Source organism: Trichoderma breve, chromosome 4 (assembly GCF_028502605.1).
Source record: "Trichoderma breve strain T069 chromosome 4, whole genome shotgun sequence".
Taxonomy (NCBI): domain Eukaryota; kingdom Fungi; phylum Ascomycota; class Sordariomycetes; order Hypocreales; family Hypocreaceae; genus Trichoderma; species Trichoderma breve.
Window position 1 is genome coordinate 2,646,787 of NC_079235.1, and position 27,151 is coordinate 2,673,937.

The following is a 27,151-nucleotide window of genomic DNA, read 5'->3' on the forward strand; positions in this document are numbered from 1 at the left end:
CCCTCGTGCCGAAAGAAGCTTTATTCATCCTTCTTTCGTAAGCTTGCAACGTCTCCTACAAGAATCGTTCGTTTCTCTCTCTCTCTCTACACACCGACACAGGCAGTAAGCAGGTGTACCGTCAACACAGAGATCCAATCGCCAGATCTAGAGCCTCTGTGCTACCCAGTCCAACAATTGCACAAAGCGACCCAACATAACACAACCTGCAAACAATGTGTTTCCGCGTGGAGCCAAAGGCCAAATACTACTACCAGGAGGAAATCATTCCTTCACGGCCGTACCGCTATCACCATCACCATCACCATTCTTCCCACCACTCGCCGCGAGCGAGCTACTCGGCGGTTGAGCGCTACAGCCCGCGGGTCAGCACCAGCAGCTACAGACGCAGCGTGCCGTCGAGGGTCGTGTATGAGGAGACGACGCGGAGTCGGTACTGAACGGGCTTTGATTGGGATCAAGGATATCCTGTGATTTTATTACTCTCTCTTTTTTTAACGATTCTATGGTACTGGTTATGGGAAATGAGACACATGTTGGAGGCTAGAATAATGGGCGGATTGGGATGGAAACTCGAGGCAGGCGATGGCTTCATGAGGATATGAGAATCTGGAAAGCGTTGACGGCGTTGGATACATATATCTCGCCTTTACGTTCTAAATGAATGAAAATACATGAGACACATTCTAGATGCCTCGTAGTCTGTACACCAGACGTTGCCAGTGTTGCGTCCAAAGGCCATCCGCCTTGCTTGATAAGTCGTAGCCGCACTGAATGAGCGCCTCATCAGAAGCCTCCCCCGAATCTCACCAGCCAAAGCTGGCCTCGATCATCCAACAGGGCGGGGTTCTCCTTATCTCATCACCACCACTAAATTACTGGTATCCATTGATCTCTTTTTCGAACCCTCGTATCTTGCGCATCGCTCAAGTGTGTTGCCAAGTATATATACAGCCATTATTTGCTAGCCAGCAAATGACATCATAGTCTCAAAGACATCCGCCACCGCAGCGAACCTCGTTAGACGCCATCTTTGCAAGCTCCAAGCGTCTTGATTTACCTTGGTTGATTAACCTTCCATGTCATCCGGTGACATGTTTCTTGATCTTGGGCTGTCGACTATGTGCCATCCAAGGATAACTGTAACTACTGCTAGTAAAAGCGATTGCTTTGAACCCACGCAGCTGAACTCTCGACTCTTGACCCTTGATCCTTGACCCGTTCACACATGGCAGCCACCTCGTGGATCGTAACAAATAGCCTGCCATACATACAAGAAAGGGAAACAATTTTCTTTGATTCAGTGTTCACTGAACAGTTGTCTGTCGTTCATCTCGCTTGCATTGTGCCATTCTTAAATCTCCAAAACCGCAACACCTTTGTATCGTCATCCACTCAAACGTGGGCCTTTCAATCATGGGAAACACACTATTGAAGCTATTCAGCTCTTCCATGTATAAAACGGAAATCAAGGCCTAGGTGGAAGGAACATCGGATCTAGTACTCCTGCGAATTATATCATAACGCCACCCGCAGTCCCAAGGATTTACCTGCTAAATGAAAACTAACGTCATGATGTGAGTGATAGCTACTCGTGCTCTCTATTTCTACTTCTACATCACTTTTCCATCTCCAAAAATTCTTCTCATTTTTTCTTCGACTTGAAAGTTTCAATACCCACTCATATCATATCATCATGTCTCAACCTTTTGAAACTCCAGTTGCCCAGTCGCAACAATCTTATCAGCCATCTTCCGATGCACCTCCGCCAAACCCACCGGAGAGCCAAGGACATAGTTCCCATGAGACGTGGTCTAACCCTGCTCCCATTAGGAACCGCGCTCTTTCCATCCGCACCAAGAACAAATCTACTCCCTCCAAGGGCCATGGTCGTGGTCGTGGGTTTACTTTCCGCTCCCTCCGCGAGTCCGTTCAGCCCGAGCTCTCTCGCAAGCTGTTCCGTCTAATCAAGCTTGAGAATGATCTCATTCACACACACGAGGCTGCGGGTCGCGAACGAACTGCCATCGCCACGCAGCTCTCCGAATGGGGTGAGCAGACCAGCGATGAGGCAGTCAACGACATTTCCGACAAGATTGGCGTTATTCTAAGTGAGATGGGTGGATTGGAGGAAACGTACGTTAATTCGCTAGATTTGTCGCGCACTCATCTCAAGATGATCCGCGACACCGAGAGGAGCGTTCAACCAAGCCGCGATGGAAAGAGCAAGCTTTACGACGAGTTCCAGAAGCTCAAGGCGAAGGAGCCTCAGAGTGCCAGGCTGGTCTTGCTAGAGCAGGAGCTTGTTAGAGCAGAGGCCGAGAATCTAGTCGCCGAGGCGCAGTTGACAAATGTTGTAAGTGATGAGACTTTTGCAGATTAGCATCTTCTTCATGTATATCATTCTACCTACTAATTTTGCTTTTACAGACTCGGCAAAAGCTCAAAGAAGCATACGATGTCGAGTTCAGCGCAATCATAGAACGCGCCGAGAAGCAAATCATTCTGGCCAAGCATGGTCGTCGTCTCTTGGAGCTTCTGGACGATAAGGCGCTGTCGCCGGGAGATGCTCGCATGCCCTATGAAAACGGCGCTCAAGCTCGCCAAGTGCTGAATGATGCTGAAGATGATCTCAAAGAATGGCAACCAGAGCACCACCACAAGGCTCTAAGCGAAAACGGATCAGAGACATCCAAGGGCAAGAGTCCGGTTGAACCCAGCGCTTAGGCAGTGCTGTGAGATGAAGCCTGGTGTTGCGACTTTGTATGACTTTGACTGAGAAAATGCTCTTATTTGTGTCTTCCTCTTCCCCCTCAACAATGATCCTGCTTCTGGTTGGGAGTTTTGTTAGAGGGTTTGGCGGTTCTTTTCAGGTTTATATATGCGTGCTGTTACGTTTTGATAGCATATCTAGTTATATCCAATCGATGCGACTATTGATTTCTTGTTTATTACGTCGTTCTCTTGCAGTAGCACCCAAAGATATTAGTAAATACTTGATGGTGGTGCTTGAGGTCTGATGTGTAAGTTCTACATCCCGGGTAAGCCTGCACCCAAAAGCTCCCTCACTCAATAAGCCAGCTCTCTTGATAGTGATCTTGACACTCAGAGTACGTGAGACTACCCAGTAACCGTTGGGAGGCTTAACGAATAATAGGATAGTAATTTGTCGAAAATATGAATAATAAACAAGTAATACACGTCTTACTCATTCATGAATCATGACAGTCCATGATATGATATCAACAATGGGATGTGAGCTATTACATGTGCTGCCATTATTACATGCATATGGTATACAGATGAATCATACGTAGGGTAACCACAAAACAACTCGTCAAGATGAATCCATCACGACTCGCGTGTACTGTCACACATAAACTGTGAGAGCTGATACTTGCAACAGGGCTATCCCCTAACAGACCCGCAATAATGGCGAGTGTCCCGTCTTACCGCCTCTCGATACGTGTACTGATACTGTCCCATATTTCCGGCAGCCGTTGGGCACACCGGCACTGGAAAAGGGCCCCTACGGACCTCGGTCAATGGCCCCAAAGACCCGAAACTGCCCTGTTGGCTGGGGCTCTAAAAAAATCCAAAAATCCCACCGGGCGCCTTAAACCCATTGGCCATCCGCTGGACCGGGGGACTCGCTCAAAATCTCATTGCATTGCATTCCGACTGTCCTCGAGGCGAGACGCTGCGATTGATTGATGTTACCCCGACGAGCACCGCAACTCAGGTGGCAGAGTCTGCGTTGTGTCGTCGTGCCCAATCAGAGCTGCATAGGCTGGACGACGCGACGGAGCGCTGCTGCTGCTGTTGCTGGTTCTGACGTTGGCAGCTGGAGCCTTAGTAGAGCGCGAGGTATTACTACAGCTACAGGCACAGGCACCCATAGTGCAGGTACCGCTACCGCTGCCCCTATCCCTATCAGCACTCCCCCCAGCACTCCCAGCGCTGCTGCTTCGCTGGCCAGGATGGGTCTCCGTGCCCCGCCCCCTCCATCTGGTCAAAACTCCTCCGCCTCCTCGCAAGCTTCCCAACCCTCCCAGCGAACTGCGCAAATTGCCCGTCACCTGGAGAAAAGCAGCGATTCTTCGTCTTCGTCTTCTCCATCCGCCACAATGTCCGGCTACACCGTCCGCAAGGTTGCTGCCCAGAACACTCTGGAGCACCGCGTCTACATCGAGAAGGATGGCGTCCCCGTGTCGCCCTTCCACGACATTCCTCTCTTTGCCAACCAGGAGCAGACCATCCTGAACATGGTTGTCGAGATTCCTCGATGGACCAATGGCAAGCTCGAGGTACGCCGTCAACGAGATCTGGCAATTCGCTGAGCATAGCTTTTGCGAGGAACAGGCTTGGGGAGAAACTCGAACCTCTTCCGCCTTTTCTTGACCGATCTCCTTTTCACTCCTTTTTGGACACCGCTGACGTATTTTTCACCTTTGACCATTAGATCTCCAAGGAGGAGCTCCTTAACCCCATCAAGCAGGACGTCAAGAAGGGCAAGCTTCGCTTCGTCCGCAACTGCTTCCCCCACAAGGGCTACCTCTGGAACTACGGTGCCTTCCCCCAGGTATGCGATGCCAAAATCCCTTACCCCAAACCCGCTGGGGGCACGCGCCATTATACATGACGACGAACTGACAATCATTTGCCTCCCAGACCTGGGAAGACCCCAACACCGTCCACCCCGAGACCAAGGCCAAGGGTGACAACGACCCTCTCGATGTCTGCGAGATCGGTGAGCTTGTTGGCTACCCCGGCCAGATCAAGCAGGTCAAGGTCCTCGGTGTCATGGCCCTTCTCGACGAGGAGGAGACTGACTGGAAGGTCATTGTCATTGACGTCAACGACCCCCTTGCTCCTAAGCTGAACGACGTTGAGGACGTCGAGCGCCACCTGCCTGGCCTGCTCCGTGCCACCAACGAGTGGTTCCGTATCTACAAGATCCCCGACGGCAAGCCTGAGAACCAGTTTGCCTTCACTGGCGAGTGCAAGAACAAGACGTATGTCGTGCCCGGTCCCCTATTGATTTTCTTGCGAGATTGAAACTGACAGCATTACAGCTATGCCATGGACGTCATCCGCGAGTGTGCTGAGGCCTGGGAGCGCCTCATCACCGGCAAGACCCAGCCCGGCAGCGTCTCCACGTAAGTTACAGCTACCTTTGAATGCCACGACGAGTGAGCAGATTGACTGACTTGTTTCTCCCATTAGCACCAACGTGACTGTCCAGCACTCTCCCAGCCGCGTGGCCCCCGAGTCTCTGCCTCCTCTGCCTCCCCACCAGGACCTCCCCCCTGAGAAGATTGACGCTTCCATCGACAAGTGGTTCTTCATCAGCGGTGCTTCTGCTTAGTATGCTTAATTTACGATGAAAGTTTGATGGCGTCAAGTGTATCAAATGCATAGTCTTTGATGGTATACCCTGCCAGAGTTGAAAGAAGAATCTAAGCTCTGCAGTAAAAGTACAAAAAAAAGTTTCATGACACTATATCGTACATCGTTTTCGTGCTATCCGCAATTGGCCTCATCCAGACTGTATTCCCCGCCCCTCATAACGCCGTCAATGCATTGGTAATATAAGACAACAAGACTCGTAGACTTTATTCGGACAGATCAGCTGCCTTTTGCAATTGGCGCGAGTGACGGTCGACTTCCTCGACTAAGCCCTTGATGTTAATTTTGGAGCAGTTGAAGTCCATCTCCTTGCCGTCCTCTGCGCAACTAATTAGCTCAGTTCTTGGCTCCAGCTCCCGGTATATCTAAACGTACTGAATTTGACCTTTAATGAGCTGCTCTCTGGGGAATTTCTTGGGAGTAAACTCGTATGGACGGCCGTTCCATTTGCACGCACGTCCGGCGGGAGAAAGGTCAGGAACAGGCGGGCGGGCTTGGCGCAGGTCGAGAAGGGATTGAATTTGGCCGTGACCTCGGTCATGAATTTCGTAATCATCTTGCCGATACGGAGAGCCGCTGCGGGGGTAAATCGACGTGGGCGGAGGGCGGGATTGGGCGATTTGTCGCTTTGATTCGACTTTGCGCATAGTGGGATGCGAAGACGATGTCGAAATTTGGTGGACTGAGTGGAGACCCGGTATGTGCATATCGCTGTACAAGGTACGTAGCTGCCACACCTGCCGAGCCAATGATGACATGTAGTTTCAATTGCTCTAAGCTGTCAAGATCAAGGTACTTTTTTTTCCCCTGCCAGTAATACCGATTTTTATTTTTTTATTTTCTGCGCATCGCTGGCGAAAATGTCACTGGAAGGGCTGCAGGAGCGGCTGGCTGCTTTGCAGGAGACTACGACTCAACTAAGAGAATTAATCGATCGGCTGGCAAATGTGGAATTCGAGCCTGGGTCGGTGCCGCTGAATATCGAGGAGGAGGGGAGTGTGAGCGGAGAGCTCAGCGCGGAGGCTGGCTTGATACTGAAAACTGGGTTGGAGGATCAACAGCTGTTGTTCGAAGAAGCTAAATACCTGCGGAGAGGCGGGCATGAGAAGGAGAGGCTTGTGGATGGCATTGAGAGGGTGGGAAGTGAACTGGCCAGGTAAGAGGACATGGTTCAGCATGAACTTTTCTTCTTCCTCTTGAAAAGTGTTCTGGGGAGAAGGTTGGCATGTGCTAATGAGAATAACCTTGTGTAGCTATCGAGCAACGCTTCGAAAGGCACGGTTATCGGCAAAGAAGAACTTGGAGCGAGCTCGGAGGCTTGAAAGAGAGCTCATGGTACAATCCTTTGTCGAACCCATTTCCGAGACGAACACCTCCGCAGGCGGTAGCACCGAAGAAGTACAGGCTGTTGCTCGACCCATACGGCATAACTACAACCAGCATCGACAACTACAATCCAGTCTATCGGAAGAAGACCGGCAGACGGTTGGGGCAGCCAGCAACGTTACAAATGCCCTGCGGCGGACGCACGCCCTCATCGCGGCGGAACTAAGCAAGAGCGAGTTCGCACACCAGACGCTGACAGAGTCGTCGGCTGCGTTAAAGCAGTTGGATCAGTCGTATACCTCGCTGGACGGCATGCTGGCGAGCTCCCGAGACCTGTTGGGCACACTGCTCAGGTCTCAAAAGAGCGATACGTGGTATCTGCAGACAGCATTGTACATGTTGATGGTGACTGCAGGATGGCTCGTGTTTAGGAGACTTTTGTACGGACCACTATGGTGGCTTGTGTGGTTACCCTTGCGGATATTGTTTGGGGTTGGCACCAAGGCTGGAAGTGCGGTGATGCATAGTCGGAGCCCTGGACAGTCTGGAAAGGCTGGGGTGGTGATTGATGGGAAGATTAGAGTGGACGGACTACCGGATGAGAGCCTGCCAACGGCAGTTGTTGGGCGAGACTCGAAAGTGGTGGAAAGTGAGGATGAGTCAATGGTTGAGAAAGTGGGCAAGATTGTGGATGCTGTACATGAGGCGGATGAATTGGGTTCGATACCAGGCGAGTCTGAAGGTGATCATGACGACAAGCTACAAGAAGGAGATGCTGCAGAGGTCGTCGTAGAAGATTCACGTCCTAGAGACGAGCTATGAGACAAATTAAGTATGAAATAGAATAAGAAAATAGGTTGAATATTCATAAGCCCTCCTGACGATTGTTAAATGTGTCAAGCTTGGGATGCTTCTACGACTTTTAAAACTCCAATTTAACCCCAAAAACACAGCTCGCTTTTGCCACCCCTTTTTTGAATCCTTCCTCGGCGTCATTACGTTGTTACCTCTGTGGTCCAATCTGGGCAATGCTGCTGATCCAAGGAAGACCCAGCTGGTGCATCTCAACCGCCAGCTGGAAAAGGTAATCGAGACTTTTGATTTCACAAACCCTATCAGCACAAATGACCAACTTACGACGTCAAAAAGGGGGGATATCCAAACTCACCTCTCACACTGCGTCTTCGCCTTGTGGACGTTATCTCCCCACACATAAACGCCATGGCGCCTCACCAAGACGGCATACGTATCCGGGTACTCCTCCATAGCAGCCTCAAGATACTCCGTCAAGTCCTCCTCATGAGGCGTGTTCTCAATAACAGGAATACGCAGCGTATCGTGGTACCCCAAGTTACCCACCTTACCCATGCCCTTGCCAAAGCCCTTGATCTGCTCAATGTTGTTGATCTCGAAGACGCTGCTGCCCTTTGCCTCGAGGAGTAAGGTGACGAGGACGGCCCAGTGGGAGTGGGTGTGGATGCAGCAGCCGGCGCCGCGGCGGGTGAAGGCAGCGAGGAAGAGGGGCGTGCACTGGGAGGGCTTGTAGAGAGGGGGGGAGCGGAGGTAGGTTCGTTGCTTGAGGGAGGGTTCTTGGTCTTTGAGGGAGAGGACGTAGATGTCGGCGGGTTTCATGAGTTCTTTCTGGACGCCGGAGGGGGCGAGGTAGACGAGATCGCTGGTGGCTGGTTAGTGATGGGGCTGTGTCTTGATACTTTTTATGATGAAGTATAAGTGAATATCATGCTGTATAAGATGGGTATATGATATGTACGCTTGAATGAGAGTGAGAGAGTGAGCGTATCACCGGCTTTTGCCTTGGTTTTCACTCCGCTCGAGATGATATGAGAGCTCAATTTAAGCTCATCAATGAGGGATAAATAGTGTCATAAACAAGGGACAGTATATATACTTACTCGTCTCTAATGGAACATCCTCCTCCAGTGCCGGTAACCCATCCCAAAGTCCAAAACTTGGCGCACAGCGAAGGGATGAGGTTGGCAGGATGCTCAGGGTCCGAAGACGTAACGAGCTGATCAGGGTTCTCATGAGCAGCAGCCATTGTGAGATAAGCTTCACAATAAGTGGAATGATAAAATAATAATGAAACAATTATGAGCTCGCTATGAGTCTAGCTTTGTAGATTTTGTAGCTACATGAAGCAGATGCGAATGCGATGCGATGCGAGCTTTTGCCCCTCTAGTGGCTTTTCGCTGCCCCTCCATTGAGAAAAAATGACGAGCTTAGCTGCGATAGGTAGCTGGCCGAAAACGTGGGAGGCGCAAGGGCCACCTTTATCTCACGATCTCGGTTGTTGGATTTAAGATTTGATCGGATCTACGGAGATGCGGAATACGGAGCTTTTAATAAAAAAAAAAGATAAATGACGAGGATGCTGGATACGAAATGGAAGAACGCCTGCTTTTGTCTAGGTATGAGGTAATGCGATCTATGAGCTCGATGCATCGTCGCGGCTCGATTGAGATGGCGGCTACATGCACGGTACGCTGCTCTGTGCCACCGGGACGTTAGCACGCTCGGTTCCTGAAAGTATATTTCGTACAAGCTGCCGTCCTGCGATGTGGTTGGCTGGATGCTTCGCCCTAGTTACTAAGCCGCAAGCAGGCGCTCAATGTTCAATGCAATTTCTCGACGTTGAATTGGGTTCATATCATTGGCTCAAAATCAAAGGCGTCCTATCCCGCGTCACACTCGCGTTCGCACTACGCCTCAAGATGGGAGGGAAATGAGAGCTCTTTCGGACGGAAAACGCCCGCTGCTTCTTTGGCAACTCTGAGGTACAGATGTCTCAAACACAAGTAGGGTTGAGTTGGTCCTGAAATTACGGCCCCAGGAACCTGCATTGTTAGTGCAAGGCAAGGCAAAGCAAGGCCACTTAGTTGCTGTAGCTCTAAGGGGGAAACGGCTCTCTCCTAGGACGCTGAAAGTTGACAGTCTTGAGCATCAGGACGAGCTGGCTTTCTGGAAACTACCAGAACTGAAGTTGTGAAATATACGAGTACTCATAGCGTGATGGGGTATCTCCCACCAGCACCTGTCATCTTATGGGTACCAAGGTTCTAACAACTGGGTACGCGCAAAAGCATCGTCGGCCAAGTTTTGTGGAAATTGCCTGTTACCGCTGACAAGTCGGATATCGCTTTGCCCCCGTAAGTACGACCTCAGCTGCGCAAGGAGCAGATGTTCCCTATTTGCCAGGGGGCAGTCAGCTTCACCAACCGCAAGCCGGTTAGATCCCCCTTCGGAATCTTGCCCCGTCTGGCACGGCCATGCACCGATCGCCAATGGTGCCTCGTATCGCGAGGAGCCTTTTGCTAAGCCAAGCCCAGAGGGTACAGTATGAAGGCTCCAGGCCGTACTGGGCTGGGCTTGTATCTCACCCAAACGGAGCATCGTAACCCCTGGCGGCTCCGGAGGCCACAGGCTAAAGGGCTAGCTTTCCGGGCTAAGGCAGTAGGACGTTGGATTTCTTGCTTGTATTTTAAGGATTGAGTTTTGCTCGGGCTCTGCGCCAATGCAGAGTGCAAAGCGAGCCCCCGTGGGTCTTCGGTGTTTCGTATCAACGGACAATGGTGTTCAGTTGACAGATATGGGAAGAAACGAATGTGTGGCAACGGCCAATGTTGATGTTGACGTTGACATTGGTGTTGATGCATGCTCGTTGCCTCATAAACAATCATCCATCACCATGTGACAGATTCCAGGCGACGATCAAATCAAAGGACAGGCTTGAACCTCTTGTCTTAGTCACTAGTACTGGATATGAGCACACCAAGCCAGGATGGCCCGCTCTAGTGCCGCTTCATGCCCCTGCAGGCGCTAGCCAAAAGGAAGAAAGACACACGACTGTGATGGCAGACGGGCTTGGCCATGAAGATGGGGTGAATAGTAAGAGAGCGTCATTTCACGCTGGGGACATTGTGTTGCATGGGTCAATTGCCTGCACTAAAGTGCTAACGTAGCAGTTGAAGCGGGCAGACGGCCAGAAAACAAGGCAATACAGGTGCCGCCGCATGAAATACAGTAGCAGTAGCAGCCCCGGGAGAACAAATCACGGCCTCCATGCACCACGGCGGGAAGAAATGGCCTGTAACCACAGCTGGTGGTCCCACAGGCCGCACACAGCCTCTGTTAGGCCGTGGCCGTGGCCGAGATGCCGAGCAAAAAATCAATGACCGCATCGCACAGAATCCATCCATGGCCTGGAGCTCAAGGTTGGAGGGGGAGAAGATGGCAAAAAAGGACGTCCAACGTGTCCTAGAGAAAGAGGAGGCGAAGAGGAGAATGAGGCGGATCGTCACGCCAAATACGAGGCCCCTCGAACGTACAGCGCAGCATCGAGACAATGGCGGGAGGGCGAAAAGCGCCACAGCATCGGGAAAGTGGTCGATTTTCTTTTTTTGTATCAAAATATGGATCAAATGCTTTTTTGCTTTTTCGATTGGGGTCAGCGCCTCCAAGGGGCACGGCTTCTTATTCCTGCGGCTGGACATCGTTGCGCCACGCAATTAAACAATTACAATGCGGCGCTTCCACAGGGGAAAAAAGGCGTTGCAGTTCTTCAACCCCAGACGTACGAGGCACAAAGCACAAAAGTCATATGGCCGTGGATATGTTGAGATACTCGTCCAACTGCAGAATGAAGCTTCATGCAGCACACACGCCCTTGTTTCTCCAATGTTTACATGTACGAGTACCCAAAAAGTGAGGTCACCCAAGCACAAGCAATGCAATGCTCGGGTGGGGCCCTCAGACAAGCCCGGGTTTGCCTCCATCCCTTCTCTCATGCTACTGTAGCTCGTACTTAACGCTAGGAGATTTCCGCTGGACGGTACATGGCCCGTACTGTGCGGGAAAAAAACACGCCGGCGATGCTTTTGAGCCATTGGGTCTCCTTGAACTCTCTGCCTGGCTGCTACGCGCCTGGGCCTTTTTTGCTTGGCCATCGGGTGCAAGTATTAAAGGGAGATTGTCCTGCTCCTCGGCCGCGGAGGCTTCTCTTCTCTCCTCATCCTTCGATCTCTAACCAGTCTCTCGCTCTGCAATCGACATTCGTTTTTGGTGCTTCCTTGCGACTTACACTATAACTCGCTTAATACTTACAACAACAACAACAACTTAATCAATCACGATGCGTTTCACCGTTGTTCTGTCCGGCCTCTTCGCCGTCCTGGCTGCTGCCGCCTCCGAGTCCGGCTCGCCTACTTCTGCTGCTCCGGCTTCTTCTGTCTCTCTCGACCCTGCCCAGCAGTCCCAGTATAACTGTATCCATGCTTGCAAGGCCGGCGATGTCAACTGCCAGGCTCACTGCATTGCTGTATGTTGAACCCGCTGTTTACCCTCTCTCATTTCCCCCAGCATGAAAACATGATGAGCAAAAGACGACTTGACTTACACGCAATGCTCCTACAGGTTCCTTCTCCCGACCAGTCTCAGGTCAACGCCACCACTGCTTGCGTTGCCAAGTGCCCCCAGGGTGACGGCAGCCCTTCCCAGACCAACACCTACAAGCTGTGCGTGAACAAGTGCATCTCGGACCACTACTTCGTCACCTCCGAGGGCACTCCCTCCCAGACCGGTGCTGCTGGCGACCACGCTGCCTCCAACACTGGCACTGACACCGCTGCTGCTCCCACCGGCTCCTCTGGCTCTGACTCTGGCTCTTCTTCCTCTGGCAACTCTTCTGGAACTGGCACCCGCTCTGGCAGCCCTACCCGAACTGGCGCTGCTGCTACCTCAAGCACCACCAACGCTGCTCCCGCCATCATCGCTTCTGGCGGTGCCCTCGCTGGTGTCATTGCTGCCCTCCTGGCTCTGTAAACTTTGAGATATCCCCTTTGATTTCATGTCATCTTTTTTTCAGTTCGGTTTTGGATTGGTTAATGGAAGGGGTTTAATTCGGGTTTCGGGGATTTAATGATTGGGGTTGTGTATTTACATCCATGGCTGGATAGGGTAATAAAAGGTGTCTGTTGGGACAGCAAAAGATTCTGCTGCTTCTGTGTCAAGTAACCAACCGTGTTGGAGCGTGAAATTGTATGAGTCGATGAGGTTGTATGAAGGCTCATTTCTCATCGTAGACGCCTGATGTGTTTTCGAGTGGTTTCTTGATCCAACAGCCGAGGCAGGTCGGCATTCTGGCTTGTGCGCCTGGAGCAATCGTCCGATGTGGGGAGATTTTATCGTTGTGAAAAAACGATGAGAGTCATGCATGGGCCACAGACCCTGCGCAGATCGTAGGCCTGCTATGCATTCTTACTGACTTACCTAACCAGGACCTCTTGTATCTCGTAATACTCCGTATGGATGCAGTCTTTTGCGCTCGTATTCATGTGTGCACTTGTGTCTTGCATGTGCCATACAGTACGCTGACGACATACCGATATTCTACTGCGTAATCGCATCACATCGATGTATTCGATATCAACTCTCTGCAGCGACACATGAAGGCTATTCATGGATGGTCCTCGTGTTATAGCGGCAAAGCCTTAGCGCCTGTCACATTAATGGGGCATCTGCTCTATGCATCAGATAGGTAGAAATCGACGTGCTAACTTTTAGGCTCTCCATAGACTCTATTCTATTTTTTCTTTTCGCTATTGACAAAAGATTGAAGCCATCATCGAAGATGGAGGAGAAGAGCAGAGACATGCTGTCTCGTACTACTGCTGGAGTTTTCGTGTCAGCATCGACAATTGGTCCGGGGTTACCTCAGCGCGGCCGGGTGCTTCAAGTTGGAAATGGATATGTGGCATCTTCTGTTTCCGTGTAACCACCTGGTCGCCTCCCCGATTTTTTTTTTCTCCAAATCTCACCCGGAGAAAAAAAGAGCGAGAAGAGCGATGATGCCATTAGCAATGTCTGGTCAATTGGTTTCGCTCGGACACGGGCAGATAAGCCATGGATACTCCAGATAGACCGGATGACTTGTAGTCTTTGCCTTTTCGCCGTATTTCCACCATCAATCCCGTAGCTGCGCCTTCAATTGATTTGATGCCATCGAGATGCTTCTCTTCGAATCGTCTCGAAATATATCAGCAGGCCCACACGTGGGTTGCAGCGGCGCCAAAAGCTGCTTCATCCGGGCCTCTTCCATTGGCCTGGCTGGCATCGGGAACAGCAGCCCGGGTACGTACTGGGCGAGTTAAACCCAGCCTGGCAGCTCAGACCCCCGCATCGACCAACTAACCTGGCAGCTAAATTCCGTCTGTGGCCCTTGACAGCTTCTACGTGTCCTCAAGAGCTTCCCCAGCCTTCTTCAACGGTGCACTTCTTCCCATTTATTTTCCCTCTTCTTTCTTTCTTCAATTCAATCTCCCTTGGGATTTTAGATTCATTCTCCTTCAGCGCTGGGACTGCCCTGTTGGCACAACTTCCTTCTCTTTCTTCCCTCCCCCGCTCTCTGAAGAAACCGCTGGTATAGGTATTTTGCAATGAAGTTCAACAAGGTCGCAGCCGCCGCGGCTCTGCTCGCTGGTGTCGCATATGCCGAGGATGTTGAAGAGTCCAAGGCGGTCCCGGAGATTCCCACCTTTACTGTAAGCCAAGCTCTCCCTCTCCAGATTGGAAGCTTCAGCTGCTGTTGCTGCTGCTACTGCTGCTCTGGCGGCATGCGTAAATGACCGGCTGTGTGCTAACAGAGATTCTCGTTGTTTAGCCCACCACCATCAAGGCGGACTTCCTGGAGCAGTTCACCGATGACTGGGAGTCCCGATGGAAGCCTTCGCACGCCAAGAAGGACACTAGCGGTTCCGACAAGGCTGAGGAGGAAGAGGAATGGGCCTACGTTGGCGAGTGGGCTGTTGAGGAGCCCTACCAGTACAAGGGAATTGAGGGCGACAAGGGTCTTGTCATCAAGAACGCCGCCGCTCACCATGCCATCTCGGCCAAGTTCCCCAAGAAGATTGACAACAAGGGCAAGACCCTCGTTGTTCAGTACGAGGTGAAGCTCCAGAGTAAGTTGGCGCCTGCAAAGAAAACGAGGGCATCCGGACATGTACTGACATGTGTGCGCGTGCAGAGGGACTGGACTGCGGTGGTGCCTACATGAAGCTCCTGCGAGACAACAAGGCTCTCCACCAGGATGAGTTCAGCAACACCACTCCCTATGTCATCATGTTTGGCCCCGACAAGTGTGGCCACAACAACAGGGTTCACTTCATTGTCAACCACAAGAACCCCAAGACTGGCGAGTACGAGGAGAAGCACCTCAACACTGCTCCTTCCGTCAACATCGTCAAGACCACCGAGCTTTACACTCTCATTGTTCACCCCAACAACACCTTCTCCATTAAGCAGAATGGTGTTGAGACCAAGGCTGGTAGCCTTCTCGAGGACCTGGCCCCTCCCATCAACCCTCCTAAGGAGATTGATGACCCCAAGGACACTAAGCCCGAGGATTGGGTTGACGAGGCTCGCATTGCTGACCCTGATGCTGTCAAGCCTGAGGACTGGGATGAGGATGCGCCTTTCGAGATTGTTGACGAGGAGGCCACTCAGCCTGAGGACTGGCTTGTCGATGAGCCCTCTGTTATTCCCGACCCCGAGGCTCAGAAGCCCGAGGACTGGGATGACGAGGAAGATGGTGACTGGGTTGCCCCCACCGTCCCCAACCCCAAGTGTGACGATGTCTCCGGCTGTGGTCCCTGGTCCAAGCCTTTGATCAAGAACCCTGACTACAAGGGCAAGTGGTCTGCCCCCTTCATCGACAACCCCGCCTACAAGGGTGTCTGGGCTCCTCGCAAGATCAAGAACCCCGACTACTATGAGGACAAGAACCCCGCCAACTTTGAGCCCATTGGAGCTGTGAGTAGCACCCCATTTCTATCTAGTTATCTAGGACCGCTATGTTCCAAGCTTGGTTGCTAACCGTTTTTCTCTTTAATAGATTGGTTTCGAGATCTGGACCATGACCAACGACATTCTCTTTGACAACATCTACATTGGTCACTCCGTTGAGGATGCCGAGAAGCTGGCTGCCGAGACCTTCTTCGTCAAGCACCCCATTGAGGAGGCTCTTGCCAAGGCTGATGAGCCCAAGTTTGACGACACCCCCAAGTCTCCCTCTGACCTCAAGTTCCTTGACGACCCTGTTCTGTTCATCAAGGAGAAGCTTGACCTCTTCCTCACCATTGCCCAGAAGGACCCCATTGAGGCCATTAAGTTTGTTCCCGAGGTCGCCGGTGGCATTGCCGCTGTTGTTGTCACCCTGATTGCCATTATCACCGCTCTTGTCGGCCTTGGTGGTTCTTCTGCCGCCCCCAAGAAGCCCGCTGCCACCTCCAAGGACAAGTCAAAGGACAAGTCCGAGGCTGTTGCCAGCGGTGCTGACAAGTCCAAGGGAGAGGCTACCAAGCGAACTACCCGCAGCCAGTCGTAAAGGGTTGGGTGTATTTCCTTTGTCAGAGCGTTGTTGATCGAAGTAATGGCCAGATGTGGGATGAACAGAAATATCCAATATACCAGCATCTGGGGCCAAAGTCCGAAAAAGAATTGGGAAGCCAAGGGGACTGAAAATGAATACTTAGCAAAAATTGTTATTTAAAAAAATGGGAATCAATTGTTATTACTGTTCCTTTGAGATTTGCGTGTTCAGTGTCATGTAGGATCCATTTGTATCGCGATGATTATACAAAGGCAGTTTAGTGTAAGCCAGCTAGCAAAGCCGATGTGGAGGATCAGTTATTGCACAAGAGACGCCAATGAGTAAGACGGCGGAGGTAAATGCAATCAACACGTGGCGTGTAATATTCTATACTATTATCATCACTCGTCAAGCTGAATTGATTGTTTTCACCATACTGAAAAACTCGATGAAATGAAGCTACGATGATACTCGTGTTGGAAGGTTGGTCACAGGTCGTTCACAGAGAGCGCCAAGCCGTATAAGGAAAGCTACCTAATGATTCCACGATATACTACGGAGTATACTACTGGCGCCTTTAGGCCATTGACACGATAAGAGGGGAAAAGGGCAGATAAGCCGTTGCTACTGATGGACGGCGTTGGCGCTGGCGGCGATAGCAGAACAGTTTATAGCATTTTCTCGGTAAAGCTGCCCGTGATCGGAGCGCCAGAGTTCGGCAATTGTATGTAATGAGAAACAAAAGTGCGGTACGACAGTAATCCATCTCAAACGTAACGAAACGGCGTCTGAATCGTTGCCCATAGGCGGCCTTCGGCATGTTGCGGCATCGGCTTAACAATTGGCAGCCAATCTAAGCGGCTCCCCACACAAACCCCGTCTGTGGTCATGGTTCCCCGTTTTTTGCCTCCTCCCCCACACACGGCTACGGCCGGTTGCTTTGGGTTGAAGAAACGGAGGTTGATAAATAGGACGCTGGCCTTTTCTTTTCGTTCTCGTCATTTTTTGGCCGACGGCTTGCAAAGTTGCTAACTGACTAGGTGTTACCAGGAGCGGGCAGCAGTACATAGTCTTTGTCTTTGTCTTGTTTCTTCGTTGATATACCGCCGCCTACCATGCGCCGCCTCCTCTCGGTCAGCGCCTCTGCCAGTGCCCGCGGATTGACTGCCGCTTCCCCTCGGTCTACCATTGCCCTGACCAAGATGACCTCCAAGGCTCAGGCTGCTACAGCCGTCAGGAGAATCCATGCTACAGCCCAGCAGCTCAAGCCAATGGACGCCCTGTCGTCCACGGCCACCAGCTTCCCCACGACGCACGAGCAGATCGAGAATGTGCAGAACACGCCCTACTTCATCGACAACAAGTTTGTCCAGTCGACGACGGACAAGTTCATCGACCTGCCCGACCCGGCCACCAACAACCTGGTGACCCGCGTGCCGCAGATGACGCAGGCCGAGATGAAGGCCGTCATTGAGAGCTCCGAGAAGGCCTTCCAGTCGTGGAAGAACACCACCGTGCTGTTCCGCCAGCAGATCATGTTCCGCTATGTGCAGCTGATCAAGGACAACTGGGACAGACTGGCCGCCAGCATCACACTCGAGCAGGGCAAGACGTTTGCCGATGCCAAGGGTGATGTGCTTCGTGGTCTGCAGGTCGCCGAGGCTGCCATTGGCGCCCCCGAGCTGCTCAAGGGCGAGGTTCTCGAGGTGTCCAAGGACATGGAGACGAGGACCTACCGTGAGCCTCTGGGCGTCACTGCCGCCATCTGCCCCTTTAGTGAGTTTCCTGATCACTGGTTCCTGAAAACTAGACGGCAATGAGCTAATAAGTCGTTCTTTTTTACTAGACTTCCCTGCCATGATTCCCCTCTGGTCTATCCCCATTGCCACCATCACCGGAAACACCGTCGTCATCAAGCCCTCAGAACGTGATCCCGGTGCCGCCATGATCCTCGTCGAGCTGGCTGAAAAGGCCGGCTTCCCTCCCGGCGTTGTCAGTGTCATCCACGGCGCCCACGACACCGTCAACTTCATCCTTGACGAGCCCGCCATCAAGGCCGTGAGCTTTGTCGGTGGCAACAAGGCCGGCGAGTACATCTACACTCGCGCCTCTGCCAACGGCAAGCGTGTCCAGGCCAACCTGGGAGCCAAGAACCACGCCGCCGTCCTCCCCGACTGCAACAAGAACCACTTCATCAACAGTGTCGTGGGAGCTGCCTTTGGAGCTGCTGGTCAGCGCTGCATGGCCCTGAGCACACTGGTCATGGTTGGCGAGACCAAGGAGTGGCTCTCAGAGGTTGCTGAGCACGCACAGGCGCTCAAGGTCGATGGCGGCTTCGAGGAGGGCGCCGATCTGGGCCCTGTAATCTCCCCCCAGAGCAAGGAGCGCATCTTGAGCATCATTGACAGCGCCGAGAAGGAGGGTGCTACAATCCTGCTCGACGGCCGTGGCTTCAAGTCTGAAAAGTACCCCAACGGCAACTTCATCGGACCCACCATCATCTCCAACGTCACTCCCGACATGACCTGCTACAAGCAGGAGATCTTCGGCCCCGTGCTGGTGTGCCTCAACGTCGAGACCATCGACGACGCCATTGAGCTCATCAACAAGAACGAGTACGGCAACGGCGTTGCCATCTTCACAAAGTCGGGCGCCACCGCCGAGACGTTCCGCAAGAACATCGAGGCCGGCCAGGTGGGCATCAACGTGCCCATCCCCGTGCCGCTGCCCATGTTCTCCTTCACCGGCAACAAGAAGTCGATTGCCGGAGGCGGTGCCAACACCTTCTACGGCCGACCCGGCATCAACTTTTACACCCAGCTCAAGACGGTGACGGCGTTGTGGCAGAGCGCAGATGCCGTGGCCAAGAAGGCCGCGGTGCACATGCCCACGCTGCAGTAGAGGGCGAAATTGGGTTGAGCGGTTTTGGATTGTTTGTGTGTTGAATAGGACGGAATGATGGGAAAATTGATGATGCCCTGATGAAATGAAGGGTGGTTGTCTCACAGAACATGCATGTACTGTACATAATATAGCCACGAGCAGATGGGCTGGACAGCATGGGAATTGCTTTTTTAGCAGAATGAAATAAATCTACGTTAAATCCAGTATTATGGACGATTAATATGGTGATGATTTTGTTATCGGGTTGCTGAGGTGCGAGATTAGGCAATCTATCTACTGGGGGACGTCACATGCCACCTCTCACCTCTCCTCAACTTCCATCTTACTTATCACGCAAGACAAACGTGCATCAACCCCCATGTTTCCTCCTAAGCTGCAACCTCATCTTTGCATCCTCTCTTTTTACATCGCCATCAACTAGAGTACATATTCTTACAAATCAGTCAACATCAAGATCAAAGATACTGATAATAGTCCCAAATAGTATATACATGTTCTAAGTCACAATGGCCCTCACTCTGACAGGCCTCCCATACACCATCTTCACAGACATCATCTCCCGCCTCTCCGCCACGGAAGCAATCCTCTGCCAGCGCATCTCCCGGGCCTTCCGCGAGGCCCTCACCAGGAACGACCTCTGCATCAGCCTCATCCTAACGCACTTCCCGCGCTCGCTGGAGGGCAGGCGGCTCAGGGCGCTTCTCCGGGCCGGCGACCTCGGGGCCCTCGAGCGCGGCGACTGGGCCGCTGTCTTTGCGAGGCTGGCGCGGCGGTACTTTCACCTGGGCAACGCCGTGCCGTGGAAGGTCGTCAAGGTGCCAGTGCTGAAAGATGACAAGCGGCTGAGGGGAGTGACGCCGTGGAATCGGTTTCTGAGCCTCAACGGCAAGACGGCGCCGTTCCACTTTTGGGACCCGGTATGGACCGTGGCCTCGGCCGAGGGGTTGTTGGTGTATCCGGCGCCGATGGGGGAGGATGTCAGGTTCCGGGCCCGGGATCTGGAGACGGGGGTTGAAGTGGATGTGCCCTTTGACATGAGCGGCAAGATTGTGAGGCGAGTCCGCATCAGCCATGGGATTCTCATGATGGAGTGGTGTGAGCAACAGCCAAGCCGTGCAGGCAACGGAGACGCAGCGATACATCGCCACTATGCAACCGCTTACACCGTCCGCAGGATTGGACCCTGGGACGGCGTCATTCCCCGGCGTGATGGCCAAGTGTCAGCCTATTCCTGGGCCTTTGAATTCCTCTGCGAGTGCAAGATTCACCACCTCGGTCTGCCTATAAATCACCAGGATCGCTTCTTCTCGACGCACAACGCTACTCACTACGTCGTCTACACATGGCAACCTGCGCGTTCCCCCTGGGAAGACGAGCCCCTTGAGCGGCTCACAATATGGGAGTTTGGAAGTCCCTCTACATACAGACCATCCCAAGATCCATTTGGAACAGCAAACCGAGACGACTCCGGCCCGCGTATCATCCGCAGCATGACAAACGGCCAGCTCCGCGAATGGGCCATTCGCCAGAGCGACACGCCGGCCCTACGTGTCATGGCTCTCGACGACTGCACCTGGGACGCCGCCAAGGGCTCTGCCTGCGGCCACGTCTTCTTCACCGAAGAGGAGCATCGTTGGTCTGCCGGCCCTCACAGCAGCTCGAATCCGCCACGCCTACATCGTGTCAAGACGACGGGGATCCCGCTGATAGGTGAAGGCCCGCGGTGGGTGGACGACTGCGGCGGCGGAGGGGGTGTCAATTTGCCCTTTTGCTGCGACGGACGGTGGGCAAGACGACTGGCGGGGGCGGACGACAACATTTACGATGTGGGCGACGACAGTTCTGGCGATGGCAGCGAGAAGGCATGGAACAATAATCACTCGCATACATGGCCTGGCCGCGCTCCCTGCTGGCGCCACGACGACTGGCCCTACGTGACGCTCTCCGAGGTCTTTGACGCCGCGGCCGGCGTCCGCGTCATTGCCCGCGAGTGCTTCATGCTCGAGACTCTCTCCGTGCACATCCGGCCCAAGATCCGCATTCAGGGCATCGGCGAAAGTGGTGCCAAATTTACTGCCAGAGGAACTACAATGTCACGCACAAGCAGGCGCAGAAGGAGACGCACACGGAGACCAAGTGCTGCGAGGAATGGCAGCGGGAGTAGCAGCAGCAGCGGAAGCAGTACCACTTCTCACCAGAGTCAGAATCAGGCACCCGAGGGGAATGAAGCCGCTGCCAGCAGTAGCAGCAGCAACAGCGGCAAGGGAGGCGTCACGACGCAGGGCCCAGACGGGCAGGAGGTCCAGTTCGCGGACGACGTGTGGCCTGAGATGATGGCAAAGGGCTTCATCTGCGGAGACGAGCGGTGGCTCGTCGGCGAGGACGCCAAGGGGGATGTCACCATTATCGTCTTTTGAAGCATTGACGACGATATTAAAAAAGCGAAATATACACACCACACATCTGATCTAAATCCCGAGAATGTAGATAGGATATTAATAAACCCCTCATAGCGTGTAAGCAACAAGAAACGAGACGTCAGTTGAGGCTATGCAAGGAACGAACGGAACGGCAACTAAAAAATCAGGAACAGGAAACATCACGTTACGTCTCATGCCAAAGGGTGGTCACGTTCTCAAATCTCAAACCCACAAAATTAAGAAGAAAATTAGAAGAAAAAAAATCACTCATTTGCTTCGCCATGCCGTGTTCGTTTTCTCGATCCATCTGGTGGCGTCACCATAATCGTATGTTGAGGCGTTTGACCATTCCCATTTTTGTGTTTCCATTACACCTTCTACATGCTTCTCGCTGTATCTACAACAATGTCCAGATATATAAAGACAATGGTTTGCAGAAAAAACAAAATACTATGCTCCCGCCCCTTTCGTGATCAGATATAAAAACAAACAACAAAAAAAGCGATCAAATCAGTTGTCAAAACGTATTCATCAGCAATGCCCTTATAACAAAAAGCAACAAAGAAGAGATGGTGCGTTTAAAAGCAGCGAGGTTCTTCTGAGCTCACATAAACGTTTCCTCCTCTTTTTGCCCGCCATCTCTCCTTTTCATTTCATAAATTCTCATTTCAGTTTCAAACTCAGTTCTCAAACTCTTCTCACATTCTTTGCTTCAATTCTTGGGCACCTCAATTCTGGGGTACTTCAATTCTTGGGCACCTCGATTCTTGGGTACCTCAATTCTGGGGCACCTCAATTCTTGGGCACCTCCATAAATCCGCCATAATACGAATCCAACCACGCGGCCGCCTGCTCGCCAGCCTCGTCAACGTTGGTGTCCCATCGGCCAACGCAGCCAACATAGCCGTCGGGACGGACGTTGACGATAGCGACTTCGCTAGGGCCGAGGCTTCCCAGCCACTTGTCTGTGCAGAAAGCGCCTCTGGTGTCTAGCTCGGGGACGTTGTCGATATAGACGGTCCAGCGGCTATCCTGCAGCAGTGCGGGAAGGTCTGATATCTCAATCTCAGACTTGGGCATGGTGGCTAGACACATCATTTTGATTAGTAAAAGGCACGTTGGGAGGAAGTGAAAAGGTAAGGGGGAAAAGGCCGCAAGGCTGCTACTCACTAATCAAAGCAAATGTGAACAAGTGGCTGACTACCGTGTATCTCTCAGGTCGCGTATACACATCTTCCGGAGCCGGCAATCTTGGCTGCTTGGCGTAGGATGCGCTTGCGGCAGCAGAAAGCTGGCTCACCAGGGACTTTGGAGTCGCCATGGTGCGGCAAAGAGTCTCCAAGAAGGGCCTGGCCTGTATCACATCCCACATAAGGAGGTAGATACGGAACTGGCCCAGCATGGGAATGTCGAGTTGAATGTCCACTGGGTTGGAGTCAATGTATCGCGATACCTTGGCCGGGGGCAAGAGACATCCCGGACGAGCGCCGCCCAGGATGGCCGAGTTGTCCTCTGGCCGGGTAATGTTGAGGGCGCTCTCGCTGTAGTCGGCGCCAATACCGGAGATGAAGCGCACATTGGCCCTAAAGTTCTCGGCCATGGCGACGGCATCTCCACCGGCAATGCGGTTGGCATGCTCGTAATCAAAGTTGACGAGATCGAGGGCGATCTTGCGACGCTCCACCTCGTAGCTTTCGAGAAGATTGGGCTTGGCCAATCCACGGCATGCCAGGTTCAACTTCCAGGCCAAATTCCACGAGTCGTGCATGGATGTGTTCATGCCCTGGGCGGACTTGGGAGAGTGAGTGTGACTAGCATCTCCAGCAAGGAACACCCTGGTCTTGACATCCGTGAAGCGACTCGCCACGCGCTGGCCCACTTGATATCGCCCAAACCACTCAATGTACTTCCAATCCAGCTCAAAGGGCGCCATGATCTTGCGGGCCTGCTGCATGACAAACTTTTGGCCAAGCTCACGGCGGTCCGCGCGGGCGCTGGCCTTGAGCTCGATGTAGAAGCGCGTCATGTTGCGCTCGCGGGGAACAATGAGGATCGAGCCGTGCTCCTCAGAGTAGACAAGAGTCTTGGACCAAATATCAGGGAAGTTGGTGATGAGCTCGCCGTCCAAGACGCCCCAGATATCTGGGCGGGACATGCCCACGGCCTCAACGTTGGACATGTTCTTGCGGACCTTGGAGTGTGCTCCATCGCCTATTGAGTTCCCATGTTAGCCAGATGTTTTTCTTCTTCTTTAGACTTAGATTTGGTAATTAATTGACTTACATCCAACGAGATAATCGGTCAAAATTGTCTTCTTGTCCTGGTTGACATTGGCGTAACACCGAACCTGGACTGGCCCTGACTTTGGCACATAGTGAGACTCAAAGGCCGTGTTCCGGCGCACCTCCTTTCCGCGCTTCCTCAGGTCGTCGACGAATAGGCCCTCAACCATGCCCTGGTGGACAAGGAGGATGTAAGGGTCCAAAACATCAATGACGGGAGGGTAATGCACTTCACGCCCTAGACGGTGCAGAGGTGCATCTGCCGTACTGCGCCAAAAGGAGATGTCAAAGACTCTCACGCCGCGCTGCAGCAGCGGATCAGCCAATCGCATCTGCCGAAACGTCTCAATTGACTTCGGCTGTAGGCCATCGGCTCTGAATTCACCAAATTAGCGTCCAAAAACGGAATTGGCCAGTAGAATCTGAACAGTGTTTTGAATAGAGCAAAAATAAAGTCTACAAACTACAAGTTGCAGCAGTAGATGGGCAGAAAACGGGAAGAGGAAAATAAAAAGGGGGTAAGTTGCTCGAGGCCAGCTGAAAGGGATAGGCAGCATCTTTTTTTTTCTTATTGGGGACAAGACATACCGGCCAACAGGCGTTTGGTCCGCCCTATCATCTACAACTTCAACGTCGATGCCGAAACGGGCGAGATTCGCTGCCAGCATGAGGCCTGCGGGACCAGCGCCAACGACACACACCTGGCAGGTGGTGGGCGGCTCTGGCAGGCTCCGGAGAAGGGCGAGAGGATCGGTGGCATCCTCCTCGTCGATGGGCATCTCCTGGTTCGAGGGGCCTGGCTGCGGCGTTTCTTCCTCCATCTGGTTTGGACTGTTGGTCCTGGAGGTTGACGATCGTGAGGGACTGACGACGCCCGGCGCCATGGTGACGGACGTAGGTTGAGCTGAGTTGTCAGCCAGCTTGAAGGCTCTCACTGCGGTTTGCTTCGAGCCGGGCCTCTTTCTGTACTGTATCGACCTGCTAGACGCTGTGGGCAGCCGAAAAAGAACGAGCTCGCTCCACTGTCCGGGAGCCTGGTTGCTTTTCAATGGCCGTGGCTCGCCCAATTACCACTTTGCTTTTGCGCACTCCAGCACGCTGTGCCCGATGAGAGCGATAGAGAGAGATAGGCCTGTCTGTCTCAGCCGGATCGTCTCAGGAGAGGTTGCGACCGTCTCCACCACACCTCTTTTTTTTCTCGTTGCTGCAACGCAACTGCAATGCAATGCGATTTTAGGGATCCTCTTGGGCCTTTGTGCTCGACCTTGTCCGAATTCCTCGTACAGTTACAGTACGAGTACAAGTGCCGCTCTCAAGCTTTTTGGCCCCCTGGCCTTTTTGCTGCGACGAATTGGATGGATACCGGGGCCCGGATCGGGGGGGTTATTGGAGGGTCTGGGCTAGAAACGCAGGATGATGCGACAGTGCAGGAAAAAAAAAAGGGTTGAGGTTTGAAGCTGCAAAAAGGGCTGTAGCTGTACAGTAGGGCAGTACAGAGCAGGAGGATGGAAAGTCGTTCTTTGGTCCAAGTGTGTCACGCGGCGTCGAGACAGACGCTTACAGCACACAGCAGCCCCGAGCCCATTTCCCTCGCCTCTTTATCTATCTCGTTCCAGTGTTGCTTTTGGGGGAGGGGAATTGGCCAGGCGTCCGCTACTAATACTGCTTTCGTCTCCCTAGGCCGGAGCATCAGTACCTGTAGGTCCCAAGGCAGCTGGGGGAAGGGAATTGGTAATAAATAAGGGCTTTTCCAAGCACGGAGTACGAGGCCAGTACTCGCCCAGACGCTGTGCCGGCGACGCAACGCGCGAGTACCTGTACAGTGCCTTCAGCCCAACAAGCGGCGGCTGCGAGGCCGGGCCCCAGCAGCAGGTCCAGAGTCGGAGAGGCTGGAAGGAGCGACACAGCAGCTCATGGCCCCGGTAAAGCCCGACGCACGTACGGCAAAAGTGGCATGACAGACGGCCGTCCTGGACAGCTGTTGAGAGCAAGATCAGCCCATTTTGCCGTCAAGATAATTGTCATTGGCGTTGCACCATGTCCAGGCGCTGGCTTACCGATGGCTTAGCCTCAGTTTGCGCGCCGCTGATTGGTTGCAGGACCTTCCTCGGAGAGGGCAAGTGGTGCCATTTTGCACCGTGGCCGCGCCTGCTCTAGAATGCGGCTCCACTCCGCTCCATCCATCCAACGGGAGACGAGGATTTAGAAAAAAACGAGAGTGGAAGGCATGGCTTTTGGCTCATGCTTTCCTGCTTGCTGCTCCTGCTCGGGAATCTGCTGGAGATTCCAGAGAGTCATGGAAGGACCCAGTTACGAGTACATCGCACATCGCACCCTGCCTGTCAATTTCCCTCCATACAAGCATTCCAATTCTCTTCGCCTTTTTCGCTCTGTTTCCGCCAGGGTCCATCTCGTCCCGGATGCTTCTTTCCCAAAGGGGTCTCAAGGGTCCAGTTCTTGTGTTTCTCCTCAACCGTCGCGGCCGAGTCAGCGGCTCCGGTTTTACAAAGTACATGTACGAGGTACTTTGCTTCAAAACACAGACCCTGGTCGGGTTCCAACTTACAAGCGGCGCCACGGCGCTGTGGCACAGATAGACTTTCTCAATGGTGGCATGCTGCATGTGGTTGCAGGTACATCTACAAGTACTGGGTTGTGTTGCTTTACTCCGTACATACAAGCAGATGTCAAATCATTCATCTATATCCAGAATGAGGCTCCTCTGAGCAGCCAGTCGTCTTTGACTCGTGGCCCATATATGCACTCCATACTCGCTGCTGTGGCATCCTGCATTGCTATCTCGCCTTATCGGGCCTTAGCCTACATGATATTGCACGGCATTGATGGTGATCTGTCTTCCGAGCACGATGCTGACTCGCCGACTTCGACTCTATCATATGCTACCAGAGTACTAACCTGCATTAGCGGTGCACGTCTGTTTGCAGCAAAGTATAAACGGCCTTGATAATAATAACTCAACTCCTGAATAGCATCGTCATTCGGTGGCTACGGAGCCCTCGCGAATAACTCCGTACAGTAGATCTTGCTCAGTTTGTCCAGACAGAACCTTGCCCTGTACGCCACCATACGATCAGGGACACAGGTACCAGAGTACTCTCGTATAATAGTCCACGATTCGCCAATCATCCAAGCAGCAAACAACTCCCCCTTCTTTCGCTTCTGCCAACATCGCGTGATCACAGCGATAGCCTCCCGCCAGCTCATGCCATTTTCGACACCAAGATATCTGGTTGGGTGTCAAGGCTTGAACACGTACGCATGTGTTTACACACACTCTCGCAAAACTCCACGGTGGCTTGCATGTCACCTTGCTAGGAACGGGGCATGTCGTCCGAGATCGCCAACATCCATCACTCGTAGGAATAAGGGACTTCTTATTAGCCGGCACCACAAGTTGGTTCACCCAG

The 27,151-nt window shown here is 52.8% G+C and overlaps 10 protein-coding genes across 10 annotated transcripts; 7 read left to right on the top strand and 3 right to left on the bottom strand.

Annotated features, from left to right (window-relative positions):
• Positions 1-1,696: 1,696 nt before the first annotated feature.
• T069G_07062 (eisosome component PIL1 domain-containing protein) lies at positions 1,697-2,727 on the top strand (the record flags this gene model as incomplete). The annotated part of the gene is made up of 2 exons (XM_056174272.1): positions 1,697-2,356; positions 2,431-2,727. 2 exons carry the CDS (start codon positions 1,697-1,699, stop codon positions 2,725-2,727), a joined length of 957 nt encoding a protein of 318 aa, XP_056027851.1.
• Positions 2,728-4,127: 1,400 nt separating this feature from the next.
• T069G_07063 (inorganic pyrophosphatase domain-containing protein) lies at positions 4,128-5,368 on the top strand (the record flags this gene model as incomplete). Its single annotated transcript, XM_056174273.1, has 5 exons — positions 4,128-4,307; positions 4,463-4,582; positions 4,672-5,015; positions 5,076-5,159; positions 5,227-5,368. 5 exons carry the CDS (start codon positions 4,128-4,130, stop codon positions 5,366-5,368), a joined length of 870 nt encoding a protein of 289 aa, XP_056027852.1.
• A 247-nt stretch (positions 5,369-5,615) lies between these two features.
• Positions 5,616-5,965, bottom strand: T069G_07064 (39S ribosomal protein l53/MRP-L53 domain-containing protein; the record flags this gene model as incomplete). Its single annotated transcript, XM_056174274.1, has 2 exons — positions 5,616-5,728; positions 5,785-5,965. 2 exons carry the CDS (start codon positions 5,963-5,965, stop codon positions 5,616-5,618), a joined length of 294 nt encoding a protein of 97 aa, XP_056027853.1.
• Positions 5,966-6,269: 304 nt separating this feature from the next.
• Positions 6,270-7,557, top strand: T069G_07065 (sec20 domain-containing protein; the record flags this gene model as incomplete). The annotated part of the gene is made up of 3 exons (XM_056174275.1): positions 6,270-6,565; positions 6,663-6,807; positions 6,850-7,557. 3 exons carry the CDS (start codon positions 6,270-6,272, stop codon positions 7,555-7,557), a joined length of 1,149 nt encoding a protein of 382 aa, XP_056027854.1.
• A 181-nt stretch (positions 7,558-7,738) lies between these two features.
• T069G_07066 (uncharacterized protein) lies at positions 7,739-8,794 on the bottom strand (the record flags this gene model as incomplete). The annotated part of the gene is made up of 3 exons (XM_056174276.1): positions 7,739-7,829; positions 7,904-8,410; positions 8,649-8,794. The coding sequence occupies 3 exons, from the start codon at positions 8,792-8,794 to the stop codon at positions 7,739-7,741; spliced, it is 744 nt and encodes a 247-aa protein (XP_056027855.1).
• A 3,090-nt stretch (positions 8,795-11,884) lies between these two features.
• On the top strand, positions 11,885-12,573 carry T069G_07067 (uncharacterized protein; the record flags this gene model as incomplete). The annotated part of the gene is made up of 2 exons (XM_056174277.1): positions 11,885-12,070; positions 12,166-12,573. The coding sequence occupies 2 exons, from the start codon at positions 11,885-11,887 to the stop codon at positions 12,571-12,573; spliced, it is 594 nt and encodes a 197-aa protein (XP_056027856.1).
• A 1,613-nt stretch (positions 12,574-14,186) lies between these two features.
• T069G_07068 (calreticulin family domain-containing protein) lies at positions 14,187-16,132 on the top strand (the record flags this gene model as incomplete). Its single annotated transcript, XM_056174278.1, has 4 exons — positions 14,187-14,291; positions 14,411-14,708; positions 14,774-15,558; positions 15,641-16,132. The coding sequence occupies 4 exons, from the start codon at positions 14,187-14,189 to the stop codon at positions 16,130-16,132; spliced, it is 1,680 nt and encodes a 559-aa protein (XP_056027857.1).
• A 1,100-nt stretch (positions 16,133-17,232) lies between these two features.
• On the top strand, positions 17,233-19,018 carry T069G_07069 (aldehyde dehydrogenase family domain-containing protein; the record flags this gene model as incomplete). The annotated part of the gene is made up of 2 exons (XM_056174279.1): positions 17,233-17,893; positions 17,964-19,018. The coding sequence occupies 2 exons, from the start codon at positions 17,233-17,235 to the stop codon at positions 19,016-19,018; spliced, it is 1,716 nt and encodes a 571-aa protein (XP_056027858.1).
• A 509-nt stretch (positions 19,019-19,527) lies between these two features.
• T069G_07070 (uncharacterized protein) lies at positions 19,528-20,036 on the top strand (the record flags this gene model as incomplete). The annotated part of the gene is made up of 2 exons (XM_056174280.1): positions 19,528-19,938; positions 20,004-20,036. The coding sequence occupies 2 exons, from the start codon at positions 19,528-19,530 to the stop codon at positions 20,034-20,036; spliced, it is 444 nt and encodes a 147-aa protein (XP_056027859.1).
• Positions 20,037-22,233: 2,197 nt separating this feature from the next.
• Positions 22,234-24,607, bottom strand: T069G_07071 (FAD binding domain-containing protein; the record flags this gene model as incomplete). Its single annotated transcript, XM_056174281.1, has 4 exons — positions 22,234-22,526; positions 22,612-23,652; positions 23,725-24,098; positions 24,312-24,607. The coding sequence occupies 4 exons, from the start codon at positions 24,605-24,607 to the stop codon at positions 22,234-22,236; spliced, it is 2,004 nt and encodes a 667-aa protein (XP_056027860.1).
• Positions 24,608-27,151: the final 2,544 nt, after the last annotated feature.